This window comes from Hyaena hyaena, unplaced genomic scaffold, assembly GCF_003009895.1.
Source record: "Hyaena hyaena isolate Hyena2069 unplaced genomic scaffold, ASM300989v1 scaffold_1776, whole genome shotgun sequence".
In the NCBI taxonomy this organism is placed as follows: domain Eukaryota; kingdom Metazoa; phylum Chordata; class Mammalia; order Carnivora; family Hyaenidae; genus Hyaena; species Hyaena hyaena.
In genome coordinates, this window is record NW_024082412.1 from 69,721 (window position 1) to 84,425 (window position 14,705).

A 14,705-nucleotide genomic window follows, 5' to 3' on the forward strand; every position below is an offset into this window, starting at 1 on the left:
GAGCGGCCCCCGCCCGCGCGCCTGGCCGCCCGGCTCTCCCTGGGCGCCCCCACCCGGCGCGGTGGTACGGTCCGGATTTAAAAGGCCCCGGCGGCCTCGGGCCTGCCCAGTGTGTGGGCGGCGGCGGCGGGGGCGCGCGCGGGGAGCGGCGACGGGGACGCGCGAGTGGGGCCGGTGTGGGGCTCGGGGGCGCGTCCACGTGGCTGGCAGGCGGCCACCCAGAGCCAGCGGCAGCGGAGGGACAGGTAGGTAGGTAGCCTCTATACCCCGCCGCCCGTGTGGGGACGGCCTGCTTGGCGGCCCAGGATTCGGGCAGCTCAGAGGTTGGGTCTGGCCTCGAGGGGGTCGGGCCTTACCTCTGCTCTTGCATCTTGAACGCCGGCCTGAGTGGTCCTTCGTGCCCAGCGCCAGCAAGGACGGCCAGTCTAAGCCCAGCTCCCCTGCCCTATGTGGACCCCTTGTGGCTGAGGAGCGGCCCCTCCAAGGTCTGCTGCGGCGCCCCCATCCACCGGGGTCGTCGTGGGTCCGCCGAGGAGTGCCCCCGGTGGGGGCTGGGCAAGCCAGGCCAGCAGCACGGTGGGGGGCATCCGGGAGCGGGGCGCTGGAACCGCATCTCTATGTAGGGCTGTCTCTTCCCTCGGGCGCTCTGCTGCCGAGGCTGTAGCTGTAGCAGCAGCTGGGTGTGCCTGTAAGGCTCCAGGCTCCCACTTACAGGTGGAGGTTGGGTGGGGGCTTGGGTTGCACATCCTGCCTCTCCAGGTCTCCATCCCGCCCCGTCCCTTGTCCCCATCTCCATTCGTAGGCTTGTATTCCTGCCGGTTGTGGAGGAGGTGAGGATGGGATATGGCACCCCCCCTTCTCTTCCGCCTCCCTTTCTTCTCTGGCTGTTGCATTAGGGGTCCGGGATGCAGACCTGACAAAAGAGCCCCAGGGAGATGATCGGTCTGAGCTGAAACTCTGCAGTTTCAAGCAGGGCCTATTCCTTGTTCTACCAAATGCATTTTTCCCTTTCTGTCTTCTATGCCATCTTAGTTTCGTTCCCTGTACCCCCCAAGCTGGGTACCTTGCGTCTCCCCTGGGGCTTGGGCACAGAGAGGGTAGCTCTGAGCCCTGCCCCACTGGATGCCACGACACTGCTCTGCTGCCTCTGCTGCCTAGAGCTGGCCAGAAAGCTGGGTGTGGCCTGGGGCTGAAGACCTGGCCACACTGAGCACTGGGCCCCCGCCCCATCTCCTGAAGGCCTCGCTGTATTTAGGGTCGTTCCTTCCTTTTTGTAGGGCTCCTTGGGCCCCCCTACACCGCCCCTTCCGCAGCTAACCTCTGGATTTGGAGGGAGAGCTGCACAGGGCTCCCTGGGCCATCTGTCTGGCTATGCCTGAGCAGAGCCTGACTTATGTCTGTCTTGGCTCCTGGCTGTGGGGGCAGGCACAACTCGGCTTTGTGTTGCAGTGGGTAGGCCAGACAGTAGGCTCCTGGGCAGCCAGCTGGGGGAGGCCCTCGGGGCGAGGAGGCGGCTGGGACCAGGACTCCGGGTGTCCTGCTGCCGGGTCGTCTTAGACCTCTGACTTGGGTCTCCTGGTGGCAGTGCCACTCTGGAATGGGGTCCCCGCCCCCCCCCCCACTTATGATTGTCCACTCTCTGCTCTTCCCCTTCCCACAATTGGGCGTGGGGCATCTCTGTGGCCTGCGACTTGCCTGTGGTGGCTCCCGCATGTGGCTGGCCACCCTCAGCTCCCGGATCTGGTGTTTGGGGGCTCATTCTAGGAGGGCTGCCCGCCCTGCCTTTTTCAGCATCTGGCTCTGCTGCCCCCTTGGGTGTGGCCCCGTTGAGGGGAGGCCTCCTGGCTTCTTTCCAGCGGGGTTGGGGGGTGGGGTGGGAGTGGGGGGTGATTGATGGCCCTCCAGCCTGCCTGTGGTCGCTGCTCTCTCGTGCGCCCTGGTGGAGGCCCTTCTTGTCTTCCAGCCACCGTCGCCATCTGGGACTCCGGTCTGGTGGTGGATGAGTGGCCTGCACCTTCTGTGGCATGGTGCTCTGTCCGCCGGGGGCCCTAGACCAGCAGGGCCAGGGGACGGCAGGCCGCTCGGCCAGGGCCTCTGATTTGCACTTGCTTTCCCTCCCCAGGCCTGTCCTCGGGAGCAGCTGCCGGCCATGCCTGCCGTCTGCCTCCTCCTGCTAGCCCTCCTTGCCGTGGGGGAGCCCTTGGGCGGCAGCAGGCCCTTCCCTGCCTTCTCGGTGACAGACACCACGCTCACCCACCTGGCTGTGCACCGGGTGACCGGGGAGGTGTTTGTGGGTGCGGTGAACCGCGTGTTCAAGCTGGCCCCCAACTTGACGGAGCTGCGGGCGCATGTCACGGGGCCGGTGGAGGACAACGCTCGCTGCTACCCGCCTCCCAGCATGCGAGTGTGCGCCCACCGCCTGGCACCTGTTGACAACGTGAACAAACTGCTGCTTATAGACTATGCGGCCCGCCGCCTGGTGGCCTGTGGCAGCGTCTGGCAGGGCATCTGCCAGTTCCTGCGCCTCGATGACCTCTTCAAGCTGGGCGAGCCGCACCACCGCAAGGAGCACTACCTGTCGGGGGCCCAGGAGCCTGACTCCATGGCTGGCGTCATCGTGGAGCAGGCTCGGGGGCCCAGCAAGCTGTTCGTGGGCACGGCCGTTGACGGCAAGTCCGAGTACTTCCCCACCCTCAGCTCGCGCAAGCTCATCAGCGACGAGGACGGGGCCGACATGTTCAGTCTGGTGGGTGAGCCCGCTCGCCTGTTCGCTTTGTCAGGCAGGCTGCCGGGCCTTCCTCCCCCAGGGCCTCTTCCCAGCCCTCTCGTGACCCTCCTTCGTTCACCATGTCCTGGCTCTGTAGCCGCAAGGGCCCTGATCCAGGAGGAGGCTGGCTGCTGAGGCCGGGAGGCCAGGCCAGGGCCCAGGATGGGGTTGTTCACCCCGCCCTCGGCCGCCTTTCCGGGTTGCGCTCCTGTGACTCTGCGGGCGGGGTGGAATCACGAGGGAGGCCCCAGCGGCGACCGTGTCGTGGCAGCGGGGCCGGACTGCGGTTGTGGGCGCCGAGGGGCCAGGGTCTGGGAGGTTGGCACGGACCCGGGCCCTGCCCCTGCCCCAAGCTCTCTCCCGAACCTCCTCACAGGTGTACCAGGACGAGTTCGTCTCCTCACAGATCAAGATCCCCTCCGACACGCTGTCCTTGTACCCCGCCTTTGACATCTACTACATCTATGGCTTTGTGAGTGCCTCCTTCGTGTACTTCCTGACGCTGCAGCTGGACACCCAGCAGACGCTGCTTGACACGGCGGGCGAGAAATTCTTCACGTCCAAGATCGTGCGCATGTGTGCTGGGGACTCGGAGTTCTACTCGTATGTGGAGTTCCCCATCGGCTGCTCATGGCGAGGCGTCGAGTACCGCCTGGTGCAGAGCGCCCACCTGGCCAAGCCCGGCCTGCTGCTGGCCCGGGCCCTGGGCGTGCCGCCCGACGAGGACATCCTCTTCGCCGTCTTCTCCCAGGGCCAGAAGAACCGGGCCCGCCCACCGCGGCACACCGTCCTCTGCCTCTTCACCCTCAGCAACATCAACGCCCACATCCGGCGCCGCATCCAGTCCTGCTACCGGGGGGAGGGCACGCTGGCCCTGCCCTGGCTGCTCAACAAGGAGCTGCCCTGCATCAACACTGTGAGCCGCCGCCCGGGCCGGGGGTGGGGGTGGGGGAGCCCAGCCCGGTGCCGGCCGTGGTGGTGGTGGCGCCTGCGCCCCGGGACACCGTTTCTCCCTGTCAGGGATGCCCCCCCCCCCCGCCCCCGTCGCTTTCTCCCTCCCTCGGCTGCTCGTCTCTTCCCTGGCTGCCTTCTCGCTGTTGAGGGTGCTCTGTTTGCGAGCTGTGCTTTCCCTCCTGCCCCCCTCCCCCGCCCCAGCCGGGTGCTCCCCGCTCCCCCTCCTCGGCAGCCCCGTCCCACAGGCCTCGGAGGTGTGCCCAGAAGTGTGCCTGGGGCCACCTGCTGCCTCGCCCTTCTCTCCCCGATCCTCTTCCTCTTCCTCACGAGCCGCCGAGTTCCCGTGCGGTCCCAGGGCCAGCCGGTGGGCTGGGCTGGTCGGAAAGCCGGTTCCAGATCCTGCTTCTAGCCGGAATGTGGGGTCTTCTGGCCTCTGTCCAGCTGGTGCCCCAAAGCTCTGATTCTCACCGCACCCGTCCCGTTTCACCAGCCCATGCAGATAAATGGAAACTTCTGCGGGCTGGTGTTGAACCAGCCGCTGGGTGGCCTGCACGTGATCGAGGGGCTGCCCCTGTTGGCTGACAGCAGCGACGGCATGGCCAGTGTGGCCGCCTACACCTACCGCCAGCACTCCGTGGTCTTTATCGGCACTCGCACCGGCAGTCTGAAGAAGGTAGGGCAACGGCTGCGGGCGGGCGCCTGCGCTGTGAGGCCTGCGTGGGGCATGGCCCCCGGGGGACAGGGGAGCTTTCCGGGCTGGGCCCCAGGAACCTGGCCATGGTCCACGGGAGGCTTCTGGGCTACCCGGCCTCTCTATCCCCAGTGCCCACTGCAGCCTGAATTGCTGGCTTCCCGTGACACAGACCAGACCTGTGTCGGGGCCTCCCTGCTGGGAGAGCACGGACCCTGGCGGAGCCATCACTGTTGGGTTCTCAGTTGAACGGACGAGGAAGAAATGTGAATGTAGTCCCTCTTGTCCCTCATGGGCACTGGGGCTGCTTCCGTTCTGGGGCAGGGCGTGGGCATGAAAGGGGGAGACACACTCTGGGAGCTCCCGTGTGCTCGCTCTGAAGGGACAGCCGGGGAGGGTTTGTAAAGGGAGCCAGTGACTTTTTCGGGGCCTGGTCTACTCCCCTCCTGGGCCCTTGTTTGCGTATCTAACCACTTCCTGGAGGCATCGCCCACAGAGCACACACTTCTCTCGCTAAAAGTGTACGATCCATGGGTTTAGAAAGTTTGCAGACCCGTGTCACTGTCCGCACGAGCTCCTTCCAGGCCTGTGTCGGCCCCCAGGAAGCCCCTCCCCTGCCTATGGCGGCCTTGGCGGTGGACGGTGGGAGTGCTGAGCCCCGCCGGGCCCTGGCTGTGGCTTGGCCATGACCCAGAAAGTCCCTGGCTTGACAAGTGGATATTCTGGGTGTGTGTGGCACCCTGTGGCATCAGGCCGGCTTGTCTTGCGGCGCAGGTCCGGGTTGATGGCTCCCAGTACGCCCACCTGTATGAGACGGTGCCCGTGGTGGATGGCAGCCCCATCCTGCGAGACCTGCTTTTCAGCCCCGACCACCGGCACATCTACCTCCTGAGTGAGAAGCAGGTGGGCCCGTGGTGGGTGGCGACGGCAGGTGGCGGTGTGGGGGCAGGGCGGGTACTGACACTGCTGTCCCCAGGTGAGCCAGCTCCCTGTGGAGACGTGCGAGCAGTACGTGAGCTGTGTGGCCTGCCTCGGCTCGGGGGACCCGCACTGCGGCTGGTGTGTGCTTCAGCACAGGTGAGGGCTGCAGGGCTGGGCGGGGAGGACGGGTCCACAGGGGCCCGGCTCCCGGGAGGAGCCAGTGACGCCCTCTGATGGGGAGGGCAGAGCCAGCCCTTGCCCACGCGCCGCTTTCTCCCGATAGTGCCCTTGTGGCCCCTGCCCCCGTCCCCTCCTACTTCATTCCGCTAACGAGCAAAGCCTCCATCCTGAGTGGCAGCTCAGGAGCCCGGGAGATGAGGCCGAACCATGCTCTTGCCTGGCACCGTGGGCTGGGCTGGCCGCCCCCTCTTCCCTGCGGACTGACATGTGCCCTGTAACCCCCCCAACACAGATGCTGCCGCGAAGGTGCCTGTCCGGGGGCCTCCACCCCCCACGGCTTTGCCGAGGAACTGAGCAAGTGTGTCCAGGTGCGGGTCCGGCCCAACAACGTTTCGGTGACTTCACCCGGGGTGCAGGTGAGCGCCCTGACGGGTGCGGGCCCGTGCGTGTTGGTGGGGGAGTGGGGGGGACACCCCCCGCTGTGACTCCTCTGCCTCCCCCAGCTGACCGTGGCCGTGCACAACGTGCCAGACCTCAGCGTCGGTGTAAGCTGCACCTTTGAGGATGTGGCTGAGAGCAAGGCCATCCTGCTGCCCTCCGGGGAGCTGCAGTGCCCATCGCCCTCCCTTCAGGAGCTGCGGGCTCTCACCAGGGGGCACGGTCAGTGTGCTGGGGCTTTTCGGGATGGGGGCGCTCTGCGTCCCGGGCCTGCTCACAGCCACCCCTGGGCTCGCCGCAGGGGCCACGCGCACCGTGCGGCTGCAGCTGCTGTCCAAGGAGACTGGCGTCAGGTTCGCTGGGGTCGACTTCGTCTTCTATAACTGCAGCGTGCTCCAGTCGTGAGTACTGACATCTCTGATCTCTGTCCCCACGCCCCTCCGTCTCCTGCTGTGCTGTGCGGGTGGGGAGGGGGGCCCAGGCGCCCCGGCACCTCCTCCCTGGGGCTTCTCGCGTGCCCTGTGGGCAAGTGTGAGAGCCCGGCCTGGTCTTCGGTGTTATTCGCGAAGCCTCTCTCCCCAGGTGCATGTCCTGCGTCGGCAGCCCCTACCCCTGCCACTGGTGTAAGTACCGCCATGTGTGTACCAGCCACCCCCACGAGTGCTCCTTCCAGGAGGGCAGGGTCCACAGCCCTGAGGTGAGGCGGGTGCCGTGCGCGCGGGGGCTGGGCTCCCTGGGGGCGGGCCTCTGGCTTCTCTGCCTTTGTTCTCGTTGCTCTCCAGGCGCCTCTTCAGTTTAGGACCAGCCTGGCTGGGCCCAGACAGCAGCCGCGGGTGTGTGGCTGGCTGATGGGCGGTCTCTCCTCAGGGTTGCCCTGAGATCCTGCCCAGCGGGGACCTCCTGATCCCAGTCGGAGTCATGCAGCCCCTCACCCTGCGGGCCAAGAACCTGCCGCAGCCGCAGTCGGGCCAGAAGAACTACGAGTGCGTGGTGCGCGTGCAGGGGCGGCAGCAGCGGGTGCCGGCCGTGCGCTTCAACAGCAGCAGTGTGCAGTGCCAAAACGCGTCGGTGAGCCCCTCCCGGGGCCTGGCCCTGCTCCAAGACCCCGGGCTGGCTGTGGAGGGGCCCATCGGAGCGTCCGCTGGGCGTCGGCATAACTGTTCCGTGGTGACACGGGTCTCTCTCTCCCAGTACTCCTATGAAGGCGACGAATATGGTGACACTGAGCTGGACTTCTCTGTGGTCTGGGATGGCGATTTCCCCATCGACAAGCCTGTCACCTTCCGAGGTGCGGGGCAGCGTGGGGCCAGTGTGGCTGGGGCACGTAGGGCAGGAGCTGGGGCGGGGGGGCGGGAACCCCTCATCAGGGTCCTTGGTGCCGCCAGCGCCCCATGGCCACCCCCAGCGGTGCCTTCTGCCCGCAGCTCTCCTGTACAAGTGCTGGGCCCAGCGGCCCAGCTGCGGCCTCTGCCTCAAGGCTGACCCTCGCTTCAACTGCGGCTGGTGCGTCTCGGAGCGCAGGTGCCAGCTGCGGGCCCACTGCCCGGCCCCCAAGACCAACTGGATGCACCCGAGCCAGAAGAGCGCCCGCTGCAGCCACCCCCGCATCACCCAGGTCAGCCTCGCCGGTCCCCTCCTGTCTGCCAGGCCCCCGCGCGTCTGGGCTCACCTTCTCGCCTGTCACCCTGCTCCACAGATCCACCCGCTCATGGGGCCCAAGGAGGGAGGCACTCGGGTCACCATCATGGGCGAGAACCTGGGCCTCAGCTACCGTGAGGTGGGCCTGCGGGTCGCAGGCGTGCGCTGCAACTCCATCCCCTCCGAGTACGTCAGTGCTGAGAGGTGAGTGCGGCCGTGCGGGTGCCTGGGCCCAGGACTGTCTACTCCTGGCCCTGACCTTCTCTGCCCCATAGGATCGTGTGTGAGATGGAGGAGTCGCTGGTGCCCAGCCCACCGCCAGGGCCTGCCGAGCTCTGCGTAGGCGACTGCTCCGCTGACTTCCGCACACAGTCTGAGCAGCTCTACAGCTTCGTGGTGCGTGGGCTGCGTGCCCTTTCCCCTCCCAGCCCTTCTGAGGCCCCCCTCCCCGCAACCGTGCACCGGGCCGCTGCCTCCCTCTCCTCAGGGCCACTTCTCCCACAGACGCCAGCATTTGACCGCGTGAGTCCCAGCCGGGGCCCAGCTTCCGGGGGCACACGGCTCACCATCTCCGGGAGCTCTCTGGATGCCGGCAGCAGGGTCACAGTGACTGTGAGAGACGGCGAGTGCCAGTTCGTGAGGTGGGCAGGGCTTTGTCAGCGGTGCCCTGGGTGTCTGGTAGTGTGCCCCGAGGGCAGGGCAAGTCACGGCCCGGGGCTGCCTACTCTCAGCACCCCACTTACCAACACAGGAGAGACGCTGAGACAATCGTGTGTATCTCACCCGTGTCCACCCTGGGCCCCAGCCAGGCCCCCATCACCCTGGCCATCGACCGCGCCAACATTTCTAGTCCCGGCGTCCTCTACACCTACACCCAGGACCCCACGGTCACTCGCCTCGAGCCCACCTGGAGCATCATCAAGTAAGACCCGAGGAAGAACGGGGAGCCCGGACAGCACCGATGGGGTCAGGGACTGTGCCCCTGAGCTTCTGTCCTGGGGCCTTGCTTGGCGACTGGGGCATCAAGTTACACGCTCTCCCAGGCTGAGCCCTCATCGGCAGAGGGGGGCAGGGTCCTCCCTACAATATGGGACCTGGTATTCACCCAGTAACCTGGGGCGGGGGAGGCCCCGGGCACCCACGGCAGCCTTGATGACTCCCCAGAGGTTGGGCTGGGGGCAGTGGGGGGGAGGGGAGCCTGAGGCCCCCTTCCCCCCACTGCCCCCAGCGGAAGCACCGCCATCACCGTGAGTGGGACCCACCTACTGACCGTCCAGGAGCCCCGGGTCCGCGCCAAGTACCGAGGCATCGAGACCACCAATGTGAGTGCCAGCTGCCCTCGAGCTGCCCCTAACCGTGCCACCTGTGGCCTCATGTGCCGGGCTGCCCTCACTTGTCCCCGCAGACATGCCAGGTGATCAATGATACAGCCATGCTCTGTAAGGCCCCCGGCATCTTCCTGGGGCGGCCCCAGCCCCAGGCCCAGGGCGAACACCCCGACGAGTTTGGCTTCCTGCTGGACCATGTGCAGACAGCCCGCTCCCTCAACCGGTCCTCCTTTACCTACTACCCTGACCCCAGCTTCGAGCCCCTGGGGCCCTCCGGCGTCCTGGATGTCAAGCCTGGCTCCCACGTAGTGTTGAAGGTGCGAGCGGGGCACGGTGGATCAGGAGAGGTGCGGAGGTGGGGAGCCCTGGCTGACTGCGCCCTCCACCCACAGGGCAAGAATCTGATCCCCGCAGCGGCCGGCAGCTCCCGCCTCAACTACACGGTGCTGATCGGGGGCCAGCCGTGTGCGCTCACTGTCTCTGACACGCAGCTGCTGTGTGACTCACCTCGCCAGACGGGCCGGCAGCCTGTCAAGGTGGGTGGGCGGTGGGGGAGGCCGCGGGGGAGCGTGGGGTGGGCGTGGGGCTCAGCTCACGGTGGGCTCATCCCTGCAGGTACTGGTAGGTGGCCTGGAGTTCTGGCTGGGCACCCTGCACATCACGGCCGAGCGGGCACTGACTCTGCCGGCCATGGTGGGCCTGGCGGTGGGCGGCGGGCTCCTGCTGCTGGCCATTGCTGCTGTGCTTGTCGCCTATAAGCGCAAGACTCAGGATGCAGACCGCACGCTCAAGCGGCTTCAGCTGCAGATGGACAACCTGGAGTCTCGCGTGGCTCTGGAATGCAAGGAAGGTGCCTGGGACAGGGGTGCAGGGTAGGGCAGGCGGGCTGGGAGGCTCTCTCCCCCACCCCCCTACCCTGCTCCGCTCAGTCTTCCTCCCCGCCCTCCCCAGCCTTCGCTGAGCTGCAGACAGATATTAACGAGCTGACCAACCACATGGACGGGGTACAGATACCGTTCCTGGACTATCGGACCTATGCCGTGCGCGTGCTCTTCCCAGGCATTGAGGCCCATCCGGTGCTCAGGGAGCTGGATGTGAGTCCCCAGCTCGCCTGCTTGCCCCTCCTCCCCTGCCACATGCCATCCCCACTCTCTGAGACTCCTCGTTCCCCCCAGACGCCCCCCAACGTCGAGAAGGCCCTGCGCCTCTTTGGACAGCTGCTGCACAGCCGCGCCTTCCTGCTCACCTTCATCCACACGCTGGAGGCGCAGAGCAGCTTCTCCATGCGCGACCGTGGCACCGTGGCCTCGCTCACCATGGTGGCCCTGCAGAGCCGCCTCGATTACGCCACGGGGCTGCTCAAGCAGCTGCTGGCCGACCTCATAGAGAAGAACCTGGAGAGCAAGAACCACCCGAAGCTGCTATTGCGCAGGTACCCACTGCAGGGCCCTAGCCCCGCCCTCTGCCGGCCCCCCTTCTGCCAGCCCTCCTCCTTCTGCCACCCCTCCAGGCTGGCTCCCACCTGGGGAGCAGGGGAGGCCCCCCCCTCTGCCAGCTGGCCCAGCGCCCCTTTTGCCCTAGGACCGAGTCAGTGGCGGAGAAGATGCTTACCAACTGGTTCACGTTCCTGCTGCACAAGTTTCTGAAGGTGTGCCAGGCAGGCGGGCGGGCGGGTGGGCGGCTGGGGTAACCGGGGAGGCCATGGCTGGCTGGCAGGGCGGCTGGCATATGTGCGCCCGCCCCTGGCTGCAGGAGTGCGCTGGGGAGCCGCTTTTTCTGCTCTACTGCGCCATCAAGCAGCAGATGGAGAAGGGCCCCATCGACGCCATCACAGGCGAGGCCCGCTACTCCCTGAGCGAGGACAAGCTCATCCGGCAGCAGATCGACTACAAGATGCTGGTGCGTCGGGGGCTGGGCGGGCAGGGCCTTGGGCACGACGCTGAGCCTCGCCCGGGGCCCAGCCTGTGCTTCCCCTCGCCCTCAGACCCTGCACTGTGTGTTCCCGGAGAGCGACAGTGGTGCTCAGGTCCCGGTGAAGGTTCTCAACTGCGACAGCATCACCCAAGCCAAAGATAAGCTGTTGGACGCTGTGTACAAGGGTGTCCCGTACTCGCAGCGCCCCAAAGCTGAGGACATGGACCTAGGTGACCTGCCCCTTCCTCCCGGCCCCCACCCTGTGGCCACATTACACTGACTGGCATTCACACTCCCCGCCCGGGCCTTGTCCGCTGAGGGGAGTGGGCCCGGGGCCCAGGGGACTCTGGGCAGGACCTCAAGGGCTGTCTGTGGCCTCCAGAATGGCGCCAGGGCCGCATGGCCCGCATCATCCTCCAGGACGAAGATGTCACCACAAAGATCGAGTGTGACTGGAAGAGGGTCAACTCGTTGGCCCACTACCAGGTGAGGGGTTGGGAGGCACCTGGGGGCCACAGCCCTGCCCCGAGGGCACAGCCCCTCCTCGGGGACCCTCAGGCGCCTCCCCGCATGCCCAGCCCGGGGTCCAGGGGAGTGGCTCAGGCCCGTTGTCTGCCCAGCCTCCTGTGCTGCTCCCCCTCTGTCTCTGTGATTTCTAGGTGACAGATGGTTCCTTGGTGGCACTGGTGCCCAAACAAGTGTCTGCCTATAACATGGCCAACTCCTTCACCTTCACTCGTTCCCTCAGCCGCTACGGTAGGTGCCATCAGGGCGGTGGCCTTTGATGGCCTTGTGCCCTTCGAGGCTGTGTCAGTCATCTTGGGGAGCCCCCTCTGCGAGTGGCCACTGCGCATCTGGTGGCCTCCCTGGGCCTTGTCCGTGGGAGGTGTGCAGTTTCATAGAGCCTGGAGGTGGGGTGGGCCAGTGAGAGCAGGCAGCCCCCCTCCCCCCCCCAGCCTGCAGGGCTCCTGGAACAGAGTGGGCCAAGAGCCATGGCAATGGCTTGGTACGGCCCCACTGGCCTAAGGGGCACGCCTGTCCCCCGCCCCAGAGAGCTTGCTGCGCACAGCCAGCAGCCCCGACAGCCTCCGTTCTCGGGCGCCCATGATCACACCCGACCAGGAGACTGGCACCAAGCTGTGGCACCTGGTGAAGAACCACGACCATGCTGACCACCGCGAGGGGGACCGCGGCAGCAAGATGGTCTCGGAGATCTACCTGACTCGACTCCTGGCCACCAAGGTGTGGGCCTCCCCTGAGCCACGCCGGCTGTAGCCCAGACATCTTCTAGCTGGGCCTTGGCCCTGCGAGCGGTCCGGCCTGCCCCCGGGGCGGGTGGGGGGGGGCGGTGGGAGCTTTCAAACCCAGGGCACTTTTCTCAAGGCCTGAGGCTGAGGCTGAGGCTGAGGCCGGGCCCCCCTGGGGCACTGTCCGTGCAGGGAAGCACTGCTCCTTGCCGAGCTCCCCTGTCCCCCTGACCTGCTGCGGGCCGTCCTGACCTGGCCCGCGTTCTGGCTGAGCCCCTGTAGGGCACGCTGCAGAAGTTCGTGGATGACCTCTTTGAGACCGTGTTCAGCACGGCGCACCGGGGCTCAGCCCTGCCCCTGGCCATCAAGTACATGTTCGACTTCCTGGACGAGCAGGCCGACCGGCGCCAGATCAGCGACCCTGACGTGCGCCATACCTGGAAGAGCAACTGGTACTGCCTTGTGCTGGGGACGGGGAGGGGGACGGAGGAAAGGAGGACACTTGTGGCTTCGCCAGCACTCGGAGACTGTGGGGGTGGGTGATGGATGGGGGCTGGGGCGGCCCTCCAGGCAGGAGAGGACGTGCTTCACAGTCGCGCCTTGAGCACAGATTCCGGATATGGGCTCTGCTGGGCCGTGTGCGACGCCGGGAGTGGGGCCAGCACAGAGCAGAGGTGCTGACGGCCAAGCCCACAGGGTAGCCATGGCGGTGAGGACGGAAGGCTGTTTACTCTCCTTTCTAACTGCTTGAAGTCCGGCAGAAACGTAAAGAGGAGGCCACTGACCCTAAATAGGTCGCCCTTGCTGCTTGTGGGCAAGATGTGTGCAGGCCAGACGGGAACCGTAGAAGGGAGCGGTGACGGGAGGGGCTTGAGGTGCTCGTCCCCCTGTCCAGCCTGCCCCTGCGCTTCTGGGTGAACGTGATCAAGAACCCACAGTTCGTGTTCGACATCCACAAGAACAGCATCACGGACGCCTGCCTGTCCGTGGTGGCCCAGACCTTCATGGACTCCTGCTCCACCTCTGAACATCGCCTGGGCAAGGACTCGCCATCCAACAAGCTGCTCTATGCCAAGGACATCCCCAACTACAAGAGCTGGGTGGAGAGGTGGGTCGGGGGGGGGCGGGGCCAGGCAGCCCGAGGACACCGCTGCCCCTCCTGGGCTGGCTCAGCTTCGGGGAAAGGCGCCCAGAGACCCACCTGACAGCCGGGGCAGCGGTGTTGGTGGCACCTGCCTGCATGACCTACTCAGGGGCCCGACAGGTACTACCGGGACATTGCGAAGATGGCGTCCATCAGCGACCAGGACATGGACGCCTACCTGGTGGAGCAGTCCCGTCTCCACGCCAGCGACTTCAACATCTTAAGCGCGCTCAGTGAGCTCTATTTCTATGTCACCAAGTACCGGCAAGAGGTGGGTGCCAGCCTCACGGGCCCCCAGGTGTTAGGCCCCGACGGTGCACCCAGTGGCAAAGGCAGGGGCCCCCATGCAGGTGAAGGGCACTAGAGGGTGGTGGAGGGGAAAGAGGGGGCATGGAGCCCATCTCTTAGATCGTTCCCAGTGCCTCCCCCAGTCAGCCCCCAGGCTGGCACAGGTGACGCCAGAGAACAAAACTCTACTCGGGCAAAATTAAAGGTCCAGGAAGGGATGGGCTGAGGGGCTGGGGCGGGGCCCAAAGGTACGCAGGGCCCATGGGGTTTGTGACCCCACAGTTCAGCAGGTAGGCAATATAGGGGTGTGGGTCTGAGGACATATTATTGCTGGAAATAAGGACCTGTCAGCCAGGACGTGGCCCAGAGAGCCCTGAGCCTGCACGAGCTCACCAAGGGCGGCCGAGAGCCATGTAGAGGGACAAGCGGCCCACACACCGAGCTCTGGGGTCCTGGGACACTCCGAGGTGGCAGAGAAGAGAGGGAACTGGCCCCAGAAGACTGAGGAGGGGTGGGAGGGGCCCCCAAGCCTGCAGGGTGGCCTCCTGGAACAAGACACACACAGACACACATACCTGGGGCAGGAAGGGTGTGGTCAGGAGGGAGAATGGAGTGATTGGCTCCCAGGGGTGCTGCTGATGGTCCAGGGCAATGAGGCCCTAGAAGGTCCCTGTGTTTGGCAAGGAGATCCTGAAGACCTGCAAAGACAGGGTCAGGTGTGGGGAGGGGTCAGGAGAGGACAGGGAAGTCCGGTGGTGGGTGGGGTCAGGAGGGGACTAGCGTTTGGGGACGGCAGGTGCAGTAGGCTGCAGTCTGACTGTGGAGCAGAGAAGGGGGGGGACTTTGGGGTCACAGAGAAGCCAGAGCGTGTGCAGAGGCGGGGGCTGCAGCCCCTCCCGAGGGCCCGGGGGCCGCAGGGGCACATGCGGAGGCGGGGGCTGCAGCCCCTCCCGGGGGCCCGGGGGCCGCAGGGTCACATGCGGAGGCGGGGGCTGCAGCCCCTCCCGGGGGCCCGGGGTCTGCAGGGGCACATGCGGAGGCCGGGGCTTCAGCCCCGCCCGGGGGCCCGGGGGCCCGGGGGCCCGGGGCCGCAGGGGCACATGCAGAGGCGGGGTCTGCAGACCCTCCCGGGGGCCCGGGGTCTGCAGGGGCACATGCAGAGGCGGGGGCTGCAGCCCCTCCCGGGGGCCCGGGG

At 66.5% G+C, this 14,705-nt stretch overlaps 1 protein-coding gene across 1 annotated transcript; it reads left to right on the forward strand.

Moving 5' to 3' along the window:
- The first annotated feature begins 212 nt into the window (after nucleotides 1-212).
- PLXNA3 (plexin A3) lies at nucleotides 213-14,215 on the forward strand. Its single transcript, XM_039224810.1, has 32 exons — nucleotides 213-245; nucleotides 2,123-2,746; nucleotides 3,144-3,683; nucleotides 4,212-4,394; nucleotides 5,187-5,315; nucleotides 5,389-5,489; nucleotides 5,806-5,929; nucleotides 6,017-6,173; nucleotides 6,253-6,352; nucleotides 6,534-6,648; nucleotides 6,819-7,019; nucleotides 7,143-7,239; nucleotides 7,376-7,566; nucleotides 7,648-7,793; nucleotides 7,865-7,985; nucleotides 8,094-8,230; nucleotides 8,341-8,511; nucleotides 8,818-8,911; nucleotides 8,995-9,234; nucleotides 9,310-9,453; nucleotides 9,533-9,767; nucleotides 9,869-10,011; nucleotides 10,093-10,349; nucleotides 10,499-10,565; nucleotides 10,670-10,816; nucleotides 10,902-11,061; nucleotides 11,214-11,317; nucleotides 11,491-11,587; nucleotides 11,883-12,073; nucleotides 12,361-12,530; nucleotides 12,974-13,186; nucleotides 13,343-14,215. The coding sequence occupies exons 2-32, from the start codon at nucleotides 2,150-2,152 to the stop codon at nucleotides 13,584-13,586; spliced, it is 5,616 nt and encodes a 1,871-aa protein (XP_039080741.1). The 5' UTR covers nucleotides 213-245; nucleotides 2,123-2,149; the 3' UTR covers nucleotides 13,587-14,215.
- The last annotated feature ends 490 nt before the right edge of the window (nucleotides 14,216-14,705 follow it).